Source organism: Antedon mediterranea, chromosome 4 (assembly GCF_964355755.1).
Source record: "Antedon mediterranea chromosome 4, ecAntMedi1.1, whole genome shotgun sequence".
Lineage (NCBI taxonomy): Eukaryota > Metazoa > Echinodermata > Crinoidea > Comatulida > Antedonidae > Antedon > Antedon mediterranea.
In genome coordinates, this window is record NC_092673.1 from 15,736,969 (window position 1) to 15,752,133 (window position 15,165).

Genomic DNA, 15,165 nt, shown 5'->3' on the forward strand with positions numbered 1-15,165 from the left:
AGCGAGGTTTGCTGTAAGCAATGTCTTTAAACACCAACACTGCTCTCATATTTTGACAATTAATATGAGGTGTAAATACTGAAATGTAATTTATTAGCAGTATTGAATTTGTTCCGTTTGGGAAATGACCGGACACCGATCTAGTTTTTTTATTTACACTGTTGTTGAAAATGTATGAAGAATGAAAAACAAATAAGGAAATGCTTGAAAAAAAATCTCAATGCACTGTAAAAGTACACTTAGCATTTAATGCAGTCTGTAAGATTCGGAAACATAGTATGAAATGAAATTGCTTTGTGCAGAACATAGTTCAGACTCTTAACAAACGCTTTTGATACAAAATGATGTCGCAGATTAGCAGAAGATCCGTCCATTATTTTGGTTGGAGGTAAAATTGTTGGTGCATGAATTTCATATAATAGCATAAAGAATAAAAGTCGATGTTGTAAGATTATTATTTTATTCCATTCAGTAAAGACAATACAAACATAACAAAAGCTGTCAAAGGGTGTGCCTCTCCAACTCCAAAATTCATACAGATATGCACTAAAAACTAATTATTGTATTCCACTATAAAAGAAAAAAAAATGTGGCTTCCACTAATATTTTATTGGTACAGAGCTATGGAATTGTGCACTGCATATACGATACGAAAGCATATCTCTGTAGGTCTGTACAGGCCCTAAGTTCTAATTTGCCAACTATAGGTCTGAACTAGGGAAGAGTAATGTAATTTTACTCTTCCCTGATCTGAACAGACCTCAAGCCCTAATTAGGCCAACTGTTAGAGCACAAACATTTTAACTCATTTGATCATAATACTTTAAAGTAAATATTATCTTGTGTATAAAAACAAATTTAGAAAAACAAATTTGGAAAAAAAATAGTGTAATTTCATTCTTTATATATATAACTGGATTTGTAACAGAAAGATTTGCCTTTTATAGTAAATCATGTTTGTTGTGCATACATCTTATTTCATCCACCACTTCCATCAATCTGTTCACTACACGGTGGAATGGCCAAACTGTAGTTTGATTCTTCAAGGATGTATCATTTTTTTTAGTGTTTAGATATTGAGAGGGTTATAAAATTTGACAGAGTTCATCTGATTTGATCTTGTTTACATGATCGAGATCAAAACCAGGATTTCAAAAATTTCAACAGCAGCGAGTAAATAAAGTCAAGGACACTAAACTAAGCCAAGCGAAAGAAAATCGTTCACTTATTTGTGAACAACAAAGGCTTAAATGGTAAGATTTTCAGCAGGTAAACAGGTAAATACAGTCGTGTCGTCTTCTAAAGTACAAAGAACTCTTGTATATATAATATTTTGATGAACAAAGCAAATAAATTCATAATTTTCAGTCTTTTATTGAGTTTCAAATTGTTTAAGGGGTCTATGATTGACAAACCAGTTGATTATTAGTTTATTTTGGATATTGTCAAGAATCAATAATCAGCTTAGGTTAGCTCTAACAATATCAAAGTTATTGAATGCTAACCCACATTCAGTACATGCATCATTACCTCGGTCTGTCACACATTGTCTGCACATAAGGTGGTGACAGGGAAGACGATAAAACACAACATTTCTAGTAGTAGGTTCTGAATGGCAGGACACGCAAAAATGGATAGCTGCTTCTGTAAAAATAAATAATAAATGAATATTAAATAAATTTATTCATATTTAGCAATGTTTTAATTATTACCATTTTTGTATTGCATACAATTATTAGATTACTGAGGCACAATTGACACATGTTGGTTTTATTATGTCCTGCCCCATAAAACACGAATATGTTTAGAGAACACTAATTTTTATGCCAAAATGTACGGATTGTTGTCCCAAAAGTTACTTGTAAGAATAATTGAATTTCTTATTGATCTTGAATGGAAGCCTAGACATTTCAACATTCAACAATTTGTCTGCAAGCAATACTATAAAATCTTATCCTAAAGAAGAACTTTAAAAATCCCAAACCCAATATTAATTCCCATCACAGGGTTCTGAATTCTGATAGGTTAATTAAATCAATGAAAACATCATTAAACATTCCGGTCTTGTCTTTTTTGTATCCTCATAATCTGTACAGGATCTACTCGGTACCTGATTGAAATATACAAACAAATCGTACGTTTATCATATTTATTTGAGTACATGTGCCGCTTTGAATAAACTCCCTCTCCCTACCACTATAGAACATCATTTTGAATAAACGCCCCTCCTCCCTCTAAAAAATTCCCACGGGCCCTTATTTATTCCCTCGAATAAACGATTCGCCACATGCAACACAATACTGTATTACAACACATTTTTATTTGTAGTAGAATTCATTGATCTACAATTTATCATAATTAAATTATCTTGATAACATTTTTACTATATTTTATAACTTCTCGATATCAATTGTGTTGTATTTGTTTATATCTGGGGGTATTTATTTCATTATACATGTGTTACCATATTAAACCCAAAAAAATAAATTCCTCCCCTGAATAAATGCCTCCCTAAAAACCGTCCTGAACAATAAATGCCCCGGGGCATTTATTCGAATAAATATAATAGGTTTTTATAACAAGTAGTAATGCGAACCAGAAAAATTTAAGTACAATTTCTAATTCACCCAGCATACTAGCTACTAACTACCTGTTAAGTTTTCCAATCAAAACATTGCAAGGAAGGCAAGGTTATAGTACCTATGAGTTCCTTTAGGCTCTATTGCACCTGTGTTTGATCAAAGGATGTACAATGGACAAATATTTGCTTTAAACTGATATTGTAAGAACGGAAGCCTGCTGAGCGATAGATTCTTATTTCCTGACCTGGGGTCATGTTTCTTTCCCAGATTCTAGTCTTTAATTCCAGACACTAATTTCAAATAAATACACATTTTTTTGGTTACATTGTTAGATAATGATATTTGTCTACACTGTCAAACTAGTTTGACCAAAAAGTTTGATGTACCATGCCCAAATATGATACTGATATTCCCAAATACGGTAGTAAAATTACATCATCATGTCCATATATGGGCACATCTCATTTTTTGTCACATAAAAAGACAGAGCCTTACATTACCTGTACAATTTGGAATATTAACTTGTCTGTAGTTTGGTCTTGCTGCTTCGATATTTTTCATTGCTTCCTCCAAACTATCTGCTAGCTTTTGTTCATGGGTAGTACTAGTAGCTAACAAAAGAAAAACAAACAACTATATAAACATTACAATTAATTAAGGGTGGATTAAGGAAGTCAAGATTTCTTGCCATAAATGTCAGGAGGTGTTTTTCTGAATGAACACAACATCGAAACAGTACTGGGTGCGTCCAACGAGCGTTCAAGTCATCCATATGGGAAGTACTGAAGAAGTCAATCTATGGCGACTTTTTTTTTAGTTGAATAATAGAAGTTTTGAATATTTATTTTTTGTTTTGTTTTGATTTGTTAAAAATGTTAATGTACATTATAATTTTCTATAGATTAAATTGATCGATAACTGAGGACTACAAAAAACACAAGCGAATAATAATATCACTGGTTGCCTACATATTCATGCAAACAAACCAAATATATTTCTTAACTTTATTTACCTGTTTGTGTTTTACTGATTTTGTTTTTAGAAATGTGTTCATCTATTGCTTTGCAGTTTCTTTGTATAGCCATGGGTTGTACATTTGCAGACACAGCCCTGTAAGTATGCTTGTCTAGTCTACCTGAACTTGAGCTTGCAATACCATTCTCAATTTTTAATCTCTTTGGTTTACTTTCTAAAAGTGACTGACATTTTCCATTTGATATTGTATCAACTTTGTTTTTGCTCCTTGTAATTTTAGAAACATTTGCTTCAATGTTTGTCTTTAACCTACCAGAGGTTCGCGGAACTGTATCAAATTCCTTACCGGCTGTTAACAGAAACTTATCAATACGAGTTTTAAGTCCTGCATTAGGTATTGGCTTAGAAGTACTTGAGAAAGGAACACCAGTGAAAGGGTCAGCTTTTGCCCGACCCCACTGAGCATTAGATATTTCAAAGCGATCCAAGGTTGACTGGTCAACAGTGTAACCAGAAGGAAGTAGAACAGGTAGTGCCATGACCTCAAATGTAATGGGGTCAATGAACTCTTCAGGGCATTTTGCTTCACTTATTTTTTCAGGTTTACTTGCAAATGAAACACAGTCAGTGGAGTCTTTAAGTACCTCCTTCTTTTTCGGAAGTTCTTTTGGTAGTTTTAAACTTGTAAAAATTGTTATGATTGAATTAAGTACAGTTTGGTTGTTTGAGAAGGAAGGTTGCCCCCAAACTTCAAGCTTTCTTAAACACGGCACTGTTGCACCAAAAACACGAACAATTCGTATGGTCATGTGACTGACATCTGTTAATGCCTTGCTTCGATGATGATGTAATTGTCTTGTAATTATGTTGTCTTCATGGTTTGCAAGGTTGCCGGAGAAATCGTTGAACGGTTTCCTGGCATTGAATTTCTTATTTTCAAAATAGAATAATTTTATATCTGGATTCTGAGAAAATCCTTTACCGACTAACACCTGTGAATCATATGAAGTTACTATTGAACCTTCATCTGCACGACTGTCACGGTTCAATGATCTTTTGTTACTTGGAACAGACTTGGTATATATTTCAAAAGAAGATGAGCATTGCCTGCCAACAGAGGGTGCTATAACTACACTATAAACTGAAATGTTGCAAACAAATTCCAGAGTAATAGATAATGGAGGTTTCATGAAACTTTCAGCCATAAATCCTTGGTTAAATTTTCTAAAATCTGGACTTATCAAATTACTGATTTCATATCCATCAGCAGAAACAGTTGACGTTTTTATTTTTGGTTTGTACATGGGAAGGCAGAAATTGATGGCCATTCTTGCTTTAAAACCTAAAAAAAAAACACTATTATTATTAAGTAACGTTGTTTGTTGAACATCTTAATTAATTTAATATAATCTTTTTATTAATATTAATAAAACTGTGATAAAAAAATTACAGTATCCAGCCTGTAGCAATCATAATATAAAATAAAATTAGGCCTAGGCCTAGCCTAAACATAGCCTAGCTAGGCCTAAAAAAACATACATTTTAGTGCTTTATTTTATTTATTTATTTTATTTAGACTCTAAGGCTAGCATAGGCTAGTAGTAGGTAGGGCCTGAGTGAGAGGCTAGATGAGGGGATTGCCGACTGAGGAGTGAGAGGCCTCTAAAAAAGGCTAGAAAGTAGGCCTCTGAATGCCTGCCCTAGCATACTGTAGCTAGTAGTCTCTAGTATAGTAGTAGTAGGCCCTCTAGGCCCTAACTAGCTAGGCCTAGCCTAGGCCTGGGCTAGTTGTAGGCATAGCCTACCCTAGCTAGTTAGTAGTAGCAAGGTAGTAGTAGTACTAGGCCTATTCTGAAATATAAAGTTGAAATTGTATTACCAAACAATTGCTTAACTAAAAGCAGGCCTAGCTAGCTAGGCCGCCCGCCTCACTCTTTTTGCTCATCAATCACGACTATAATTATGATTATTCGACTGCTCTATTTTGAGGAGACTAGCTCTTCGGTGTTCACTGCACTGTGTGTACAGTGGATCTTTTTTGTTTCCACGCTCTCGACCACCACCAATCGAACATAATTACTGCTTGTAAAAGATGATTGAGGGCGCTAATTTAAAAAAAACAAAAAGTTAATAACATTTCTACATTTTTTTCGTTTGTTTTCTATTGATTTTTTACGTAATTATTCAATTTTAGTTATCCGGACTAGGTAAGTATAATGTTATATTATATTGTGTCGCCTACCATTGCCTTCTTCCCGTCATTACTAAATATATGGCTCTTTTTTTCTAGGATCTAGCCTAGGCCTAGGCTAGGCAGGCCTAAAAGGCTTGGCTAGTCTTCTTCTATAGGCTAGGCCTAGCCATGGCGTTAGCTAACGCCTAGCTAGCTAGATAGGCCTAGCTAGTAGGAGGTCCTAACACTAGGTTTGGAAAAGTTAAGCATGTAATTAGCACGAATTTCGGATGATTTAACCCCGAGAAGATTCGGCCCACTTTTGGGCCAAACAAAGACCCACTTTTTAGAAGTTTAGTCTTTGTTGAGTCAAAACGTCACCAAACCAATGATTGTTAATATTAATTTAATATAGCCTACATTTTTGTGGTATAGGCCTAGGCCTACTTTACTAAATACTATATATAGTCTATAGTATAGTATTTTTCAAGTTTTTAGGTGCATACCTTTCGCTTTTAAGAAAGATGTCGATGTCAAATGGAGCGACAAAACTCGAAAAGACAAACAAAACCACTGGGAATTACTACTTAAAACCACAAAACCTTTTGGACTTAACATTAGAAACATACTCCCAGATCGGTAAAATTATTCCTTTGACTACCTAAATTTAAGTTTCAATATTAACCAGCATTTGAGTTGTTTTTCAGTTAAATTAAAGACTTCTTACAGGTTAGACCGCAATATATGGTCTATAGTATAGACTACTTGCTATGTCACAAATTATAGCCAGCTAAAGTGCTAAGACTGTTTATAGCCCCATGACGTTTTATTCTGAATATTGATTAACTTTATATTACTTGTAATTCTAACTTTACAAATCTTGTCTCCATTTTTTTCCCCACTCATGTTTAAATTAACTTGACAATTTATTTAATTTTACCTTTTTAGATGGTGAGCTCTGTTCATCAAAATGTCATATTTTAACACAGTTTGCATGTGTTGTTTATTGCTTGGTTCAGTATTAGCCGACAACTATGTATTTGAAGTAGACAGTAGTACAGTTGTAGCGAACATGGATCATTTCTGGGAGAGCACTGGTTTTTGGTAAGGTTGACACATCTTCAAAATGGCTACCTTATTTTAATCATACAAAGCTATACTAGATAAATGCTATTCAAGCAAACAAAAGGAGAGTTGCCAACTGGGTGGCAATTCTTTGAATGGTATTGACGGTTGGAAGGTCTAAGGGTACTGTATGTTCAGACTCACGCAAAACGTACGGTAATCCGTTAAATGTTAAGGTGTTCAAACACAACGATCAATATTTCAATGCCTTGTATTTAAAGCAGGTAGAACTATGTACGTTCATGGCAAACTGCCTTAGCTTTCTAACGCTAATCTGTGGCATAGTTCAGACACAAAAATATGTACGCCACTTACTGTACATAACGCTACAGTACCTTAACTGCATGAGTCTGAACATACCCTAAGAAGCTTTAGGTTTGGTAGAGATCTCAAGATTTGAATTGCTATATGAAGTAAAATGTTTATTTTATTTGTTTAATTTTCAGCCCTCCAGATCCGCACCAGGATGGGTTTAAATATATGCTGAGCAATGATGAAAAACAAAACTTAGCTTACATTGGCTCTACACCTCAAGCTGGTATAAAACAAGTACGAATACATTGGCTTCTAGACTTAGTAACTGTTAAGTAAGTGATTGAAATGACTTTGTCAATAGAACCCCTATTAAAATCGGTGTTTCTTTGTAAACAAATCCAAGTTTCACGGACATATCAACCAAATCTTTAGTCGTATGTTTATCATTCAAATCTTTCATGTTTATTGAAAGTTGATTTACTTTTAAGCTATCATAAATACATTTTCCCAACAAAATCATAGCATTTATGTATTTTACTGGTGTGTCTTCAAATTTAGAAAGCTTTGCGAATTGTTCTTGTTTGTTGAACTGATTTAAAATGTTACGAAATATTTCTTTAAAAAGTTCAGCTTTATCTTTAGGAATGCTTTGCCTGTCTTGCCGTAGCAAACAGATTGAAAAAAGCAGCATTGGATTTTTGCACATTGAATATACGTCTTCATGTTTACGTGTTCGCGAAGACCCATTGCCTATGAAAATATCTAATTCCTTTCTAAGGGATTTTCCCAATTCTGGTTTTCAAAATACTCAAAATGTTTGTCAATATACTTTCCTATGCTCTCGTTATTAAATCCCTTAACCCTTACATGTACGTCACTCTCTTTTACAAATTCATCTATGTTTTCAGATCGTGAAGTAAGTATCACAGTACTGTTTTTTAAGTTGTTCTTTTTGAACAGACTAATTACGCTTGGATTATTAAATCTTAATTCATCTAACCCATCTAGTAGCAGTACAACTTTATCGTCATTTTTCTTAATGAATTTCTTAATTAACCGTGGGTCCTCTGGGAGATCTGTATCTAAATTAAAATCTGTCATATCAATTTGCTTTACAATTTGATCGAAAATGTTGTCATCCTTTTCTAAATCCCTTACACTTAAAAGAAATATAATTTTACCTTCAAATAATTTAATTGATTGAGTAGCCGTAGCCCAGTTGTATGATAAATGCCTTAATATGGTAGTTTTACCTATCCCACCCTCGCCATCTATAAGAGCTCTGCATCCAGGTGTGGATTTGATAACATCTACCACTTCTGTTAATGTTGTTGGTTTGCAGTCTTCATTCTTGTCACCTTCTTTCAGTAGTTCCAAATCAGTGAACATCTGCGAAATGTCAACTGTGTATCTACCACGCATTGTTGCTGGTGTAAATTTACTGGCCTACAGTAGATGCACAATTTCTTTTGTCTTTGAAGCAGATATTCTTCAATCTTGTCTAGATGCGAAGAGAAATGGCAAAAACAACATTTAGTAAAATAAATGTATTTTATTTAATAAGGGCCTTGCAATTTCTAGTACTGTAATACAATAAAGTATTAAATAAGTAAGTAAACCAAGAGGGACCGGCGAGAAACATAATTTATTATCAATCAGAAATAAAACTCGGTTAAACGACTGATGGTCAATGTAGAGCAATCCACAGTTTATGTTAAAACTTCCAGCTGTCTTACATTAGCTATGAGGCAATTTTTTTTACTCTAATAAGCTGTTGATGTTTCAATATTAGTAGCTAGCTGGAGGTTTTTACTAAAAGCATGTATTCATTTGTTGTAGGTGAAATAAAAAGTGAGTTGTACAGTAGTATAACAAAATAATATTTTTCAGGCATCTCAGTACAACTTTTGTTCTTAATACGAAAGCAATAACAAATAACAGAAATAATAGAAATTGCGTTCAAAGTGATAGTTTTGACAATTAAATTTAATTTTAAAATGTAAATAAATTTGCTTTTATTCAAAATTGAAATATTGCACTCGTGTTCGAATTACTTTAATTTAAAACCTTGCCATTTATCCTAAATTAAAATTAACTGGTAATTATCGTGGAGCTGATGTTGTAAACACACGTTTGCAATATTAAATGTAATTGATTTTACGTATTCTATTCTTTGGTCTTTCGTGAAAGAGTTAAATGATACACGCCCAGGGTGTGACGTTTTTTTTAATTATTTTTAAATACCATGCATGTATGTTATTAGGTTAAAAGGCTATTTGTTCGTAAGAATTCACAATTCTCTACGTCATAATCACATTCATTTATGATTGTCCACAATTTTATGGCAAATGCCATGATACAATTTGTGCATTTATAGGCCTTTATGCTGTATCCATGAAAATAAAAGGGATTATAGAGGGCGGCATACATAATATATCATTAATCAGAATGAAATTTTAACCATGTTATTTGAACTAAGATGATTATAAGTACAGTACATATTGGCGTGAAATAGTACGGTGAATTACTATTTTTTAATTTGATTACAAAATCTCATTATTTTATGAAGACATTTTATTTTCAAATTAATTATAATTAAATGAGTAAAATTAAAGTACGATTATTCATTCAATCTTTTATTTCGGAATCTCTGGTCCATAGAAAGTAAAATTAAATATACATTAATATAAACAAGACCGTACTTATTACTCATCTCATGTTTTTAATGCATTAAGAATGTTTGATTTGTTACAGAAATGTAGTATGAAGCCAAATATTCACTTTCAAATTTTCTCTTGTATATATCATTGTTGGTTATTTTTTTGCCAGTATCAGAGGTTACAAGACCATCTATTGTAAGTCGGTACTATAATACCCATATGGGAGGAGTTGACTTAATTGATGCTTGCATTGCCAGATACAAATATCACATCATTTCAAAGCGTTGGTATCTGTATTTGTTTTGGCAAGGTGTGTACATCGCCCTTGTGAATGCTTGGCTTCTATATCGCCAGGAATGCAAAGAAGTAGGCGTTGCAAAGAACTCAATTTTGAATCAAAGGAAGTTTCAAGCAATAGTTGCACAAACACTCATTCAAATAAACACTAAAAAACCAGGCAGACCATCAACTCCAGTTGCAGCTAATATTCAACCTGTAAAGCGTCAACAAAAACGCCCACTTGCAAATGACGATGTAAGGTTGGATGAGGTTGCCCATTGGCCACTAAAAGATGAAAAACGCCGTCGTTGTGCTATCTGTAAAGTCAACAAGACAGATACAACATGTGAAAAATGCAAAGTAGCTCTTTGCTTTACAGAGAAGAGGAATTGCTTTAGAGAATACCACAAAAATAGACTTTTCATAATTGTATCAATACAATTATAACAATAGAACAATCACAATTTTTGTTTATTAATGAGAATTTGGATGTGTGAAATTGTAAATAGCATAACAAATCTTTTTACTGAAGCTTATGATGTGATTTTCTGATCTTTTTTTGGAAATGTCAATAAATATTTTGCTGTTTAAAAAAATGATTTTTTTGTCTATTATAACCCATTGGGACATATATGACCTATTACCCAAAACAGGGTCAAAGGTCAAAAGGGCTCAAATTAACATATGGAACTGATTCATGTATGTGTAATAAGTAATAAAAACCTGGTGAATATTTTTTATTAACAATAAAATTATATTTGGGCCTTGATGGGTTAAGGGAGCACTACATGACCTACAAATAAGTGTCCCCTTAATAGAAGTACATCCTAAATAGCGATGAGCCATAGTGTTAAAGATATATTGCCCCCTTGAATTTTTTTTTTATGTTTTTGTATGCCATTTTAATGTCACATAATAGTTCAAATTGACCAAAACCAAAAATTGGATAAAAAAATAGTCCAGGTGACTGGAAGTCAATGGGCTTTTGGTTGAATTATAACAATTTTTTCTACGAATTTGATTCTCCTTAATTTATTTCATAACACCTTTTCAAATTACTGTCGTTTGGTAATTTTTAATAGCACCCTCTATTGAATCGATTGATGCGATGGAAATATATTACACTACAAATTAAATCTGATCTGAACAGGAACTTTTATAGTAGAGAGCCCTCTATTGTTTAAAAGTAACAATTCACATTTTTCTCGTAGGCATACTTTTTTTTTTCTTTTTGTGGCTGGCATGCACAATTTTTATTCAATTTCATTTATTAATATCATGTATCTGATGCATAATAAAATGATTTTACATAATAAATACATAATTATAATCATTTACTTATTTATTGACACTATTCATAATAATTTTTAAATTTTAAATGTTTTAAGAAAAAGTATAGAAGTTTAAAAAGATAGGCATCAACAAATATAAATACAGACATACTTTGAACACATACTTTTTATATATTCAACATCAGGTTATCATATTAATGTAATGTTTCCCATTATTATACCTTTTTAATTAACAATGAGTTCAGCAAAGTTAATGTGCCCCAAAATGATTAGAAATAAGTTTTGCTTGAGTTAATATTAACTCAAGCAAAACTTATTTCTAATCATTTTGGGGCACATTAACTTTGCTGAACTCAGCAAATAGTGGTGATATGAGTTACATATGCTAATCAAATTAGAAATTTATGTTATAAGGCAAGAGGTCATAACATTAAATGTTATGACCTCTTGCCTTATAACATAAATTTCTAATTTGATTAGCATATGTAACTCATATCACCACTATTCAGTTTGTACTATGAAACATTATGAATATAATGTTTCCATTTGAAATATTATATTTTTATTATTATACTGTATAAAGAAACTATATTTTATAGGTTCATAAAGAGCACAGCCCAGTATAATTTTACTCATCTAGACAATTTAATAGATGTTTTATGGCAGAATGACCTTCGACCTGGATTTGAGTTAATGGGAAACCCATCAAATGTTTATAATGACTTTGAGAACAAGACTCAAGTATACATGTGGAAGGACTTGGTACAAACTCTTGCAAAACGTTATATAGGTAACATTTATGTAATGTAACAAGTAAGAAGAAATAGATGGGTGGAAGTAACAATAGATAAAATGTGAAAGGACAATATATTTATTTATTTGTTGACCATTGCACCTTTGAATCGGTGCCTCTCACAATATGCAGTGCGGTCTAAGAAACAACACAGAGCAGAACATATTGAAAAATAAAAAGACATGACTAAACTAAATTATAACTAAAACTATGGAAAACTCAATAGATTATAGATAAAGAAATAGATGACACTCTACAATATACATACCAGTCCTACTAAACACCACACCCATTATACAGTGCACACAAATATATACATACGCCCGTATTCTTAAACCGGACTTTAGTCGTAGTTCGAGCTAAAACTAAAAAAAATACGTCACTTTAATTCATAAACCGAACTTCAACTAAATCACCGACTAATTCAGGCCAACCTCGACTAAATCGAGACGGATTTTCATCGATTTTTTTAGTCCTGGAGGGGGCAGGCTAAATGGTCGACTAAATGGTTTTTAAACGATGTTTATGAAAAACGTAACAGTCATTGAGTTGTTATATTGGCCAGATATTGAAGAATGAAATATCTATTTTTATATTAGCTTAATTAAATATACATTGGTATATGTTATAATAATGAAAATCATCTTTATTTACAACTGTATACAAATTACATTATTTTCTTTGGGCAAGTCCGACTTGATCTACGTCATGCCATAGCGACAATGGCAGATGCGGCAATTCACCACGCGATGGAATGTTTAGGGGGCCTAGCGCTTTCTTGTCACGCTATGAAGTGCGTGGTTCGTCGCGATCATACTTTGTTGGAGGCCTAGAAAATATGAAAGTTACCGTACCGCCATGGTTCCTAAATATATTTTGAAGATTTTGTTTGTTGTTAATCAAAAGTACTTCACTGTTAAATTAATACTGATCTTGTTCTAATAATTAACGATTAAAATTATTTTTCATGTATAGTCCTGATGCGTAAAAAGTGTTGTAAGAAAATGGAAAGTGATATCAATGCGCAAAATTTCGTCTGCTCCTCAAATACTCTCTTGTCATTGGCCAATGTATAGCCTTTGTTACCCAGACGTGTGCAACTCGACTAAAAGCTCGACTTCATTAAGTCGAACTGCAAACTTCGACTACTTTGTTTTTGAATCGAATTTGAAGTAATAGCTCGAACTACGACTTTTTCAAGTCGAACTTCGAACTACGACTAAAGTCCGGTTTAAGAATACGGGCGATAGTATTGAAAATCTAAGTTAGGATGCCATGCACTTTTAGTACTCCAGAGGGAAATATTTAGATGGTTAGGTTCAGACGTTATATCAGGAAATCTCACTCTTCCCATTTATATTTAGGAGTGGGTGATATTGTTTGTATAATATGATAACACAAATTTATTTGTTTTATTCTCAGATATTTATGGTTTAGGTTATGTTCAAAACTGGAATTTTGAGACTTGGAATGAGCCTGATCACAAAGATTTTGACGGCCTAAATATCACATTTCAAGGTAACAATCTTATAAACAAAGTAAGATGTCTGATGAAAAATACAGAGTTTGATATATGAAGTGATATGATGAGTTGAACCAATAGTTCCTCAATCATTGTTCTTGTTTAACAAATAATTAGAAAACAATAAATTTAAAAAATGGATAACCAACTGGAAAACAAGGAAAAAATGTTACATGATTAATTTTTTCTAAGCAGCTTTTTGTCTAGACTGGATTTCATCAAAATAAAAAACAAATCCCATAAATGCATAAGAATGCCTTTTCAATTTAAAATTGTTTATCTCTATCCATTAGAATCCCTAACCTAAGATATGATTACCCAAGATTGCACACCATGGCAATAAAATGTTCTATAAGAAGATTATAGGCTATCATGTTACTAATACAAGGCCATATTTTAATGTAATAATTATGGATGATTCCCATCATATTCTTAGTTCAAGAGACATTTTTATTTTTGTTGTTGCATTGAACTTACATTGAACTTAATTTCAAGATCAATTCGGTGGTGTTTTTTTTTTAGGATATCGCGATGTTTATGAGCAAATATAATGTTTGAACTTTTAATAACCTTGGTTGCTTCCTACCGCGCTCAGCCTTTCGGCATAATTCTCATCATGTGTACACTATTAATTTTTCGAGAAATGAAAAGTTTCCTTCATTGGGCGATGCAAGCAGATTATCTGATTGGCCAGATCATTATGCATCATGTTTAATTGATTTATAATTGTGGGAATCGTTTATACTGTACTAAATTTACGCTGACTGACCTGGGTAAAAATATTATGTACCTTTTTTCATATTGTATTTAAATGTGTTTGTCTAGAATCAAATTTTAATATTATATTAATAATCTAAATGTATTGTTAGTTTGTTCTGTACAGTATGTAAATTTGTTATTTTTAGAAATTTACATCTTTAATATTTAATGAACTTTTAAATGGAATTTTATAGTTTTATATCAGAATGAAATTTGGTGCAATTCAGATTGTTCTGCAATGCCACTTATTTTTTTTATTAAACCAGAATTGAATTGAAAAAAAAAACCGTTTGAACTCATCCATTTATTTCGGACTTCATATCCATAGAATAAACAAAATTAACAAAAGTTTCTCAATATCAATGGTCAACAAAACAAAACAGTTATTATCGTGTTTTATAACACACCTGACTGTATTCTTGGAATGTGATTGATCAATTACACCTCGCATGCTTTTTGAAAAAATTTGGGAATTTTTGCCAGTCGGTCCTCACAGAATCAGCTGCCCAATGTCCCATGGCAACCAACAATTGACACTGGGCAGCTAAATTTAAAAAGACCTGTTGCGACAGGGAACCGTAATAAAATCCCAAAAAAATATACTCCTTACAACTAAGAGGAAAATAAAAAAAAGAGAGGACAACCAAATTGTAGACCTTTAGTTGGCAATTCATTTTTTTTTCCAAGAGTACTGTTTAGATTTTGGATAATCAAGCATACTAGTTATCAATAACAGACATTATATAAAAA

The 15,165-nt window shown here is 32.5% G+C and overlaps 2 protein-coding genes across 5 annotated transcripts in view; one reads left to right on the forward strand and one right to left on the reverse strand.

Moving 5' to 3' along the window:
* Nucleotides 1-345: 345 nt before the first annotated feature.
* Nucleotides 346-5,500, reverse strand: LOC140046779 (RING finger protein 37-like). Its single transcript, XM_072091509.1, has 4 exons — nt 5,437-5,500; nt 3,595-4,899; nt 3,083-3,193; nt 346-1,644 (listed from the first exon to the last, which is right to left on the reverse strand). The coding sequence occupies exons 2-4, from the start codon at nt 4,883-4,885 to the stop codon at nt 1,460-1,462; spliced, it is 1,587 nt and encodes a 528-aa protein (XP_071947610.1). The 5' UTR covers nt 4,886-4,899; nt 5,437-5,500; the 3' UTR covers nt 346-1,459.
* A 151-nt stretch (nt 5,501-5,651) lies between these two features.
* LOC140046778 (alpha-L-iduronidase-like) overlaps nt 5,652-15,165 on the forward strand; it is a 98,079-nt gene continuing 88,565 nt past the window's right edge. For 3 of the 4 annotated variants that reach the window (XR_011844841.1, XR_011844840.1, XM_072091506.1), the window contains exons 1-5: nt 5,652-5,764; nt 6,679-6,834; nt 7,302-7,442; nt 11,941-12,131; nt 13,557-13,652. Coding sequence is in view for 2 of the 4 variants with exons in the window: in XM_072091506.1 (XP_071947607.1) it covers nt 6,701-6,834; nt 7,302-7,442; nt 11,941-12,131; nt 13,557-13,652 (562 nt within the window). In the remaining 2 variants the exon portion in view is untranslated. The remainder of the gene's footprint in view (nt 5,765-6,678; nt 6,835-7,301; nt 7,443-11,940; nt 12,132-13,556; nt 13,653-15,165) is intronic. The other variant, XM_072091508.1, reaches the window with a different exon arrangement.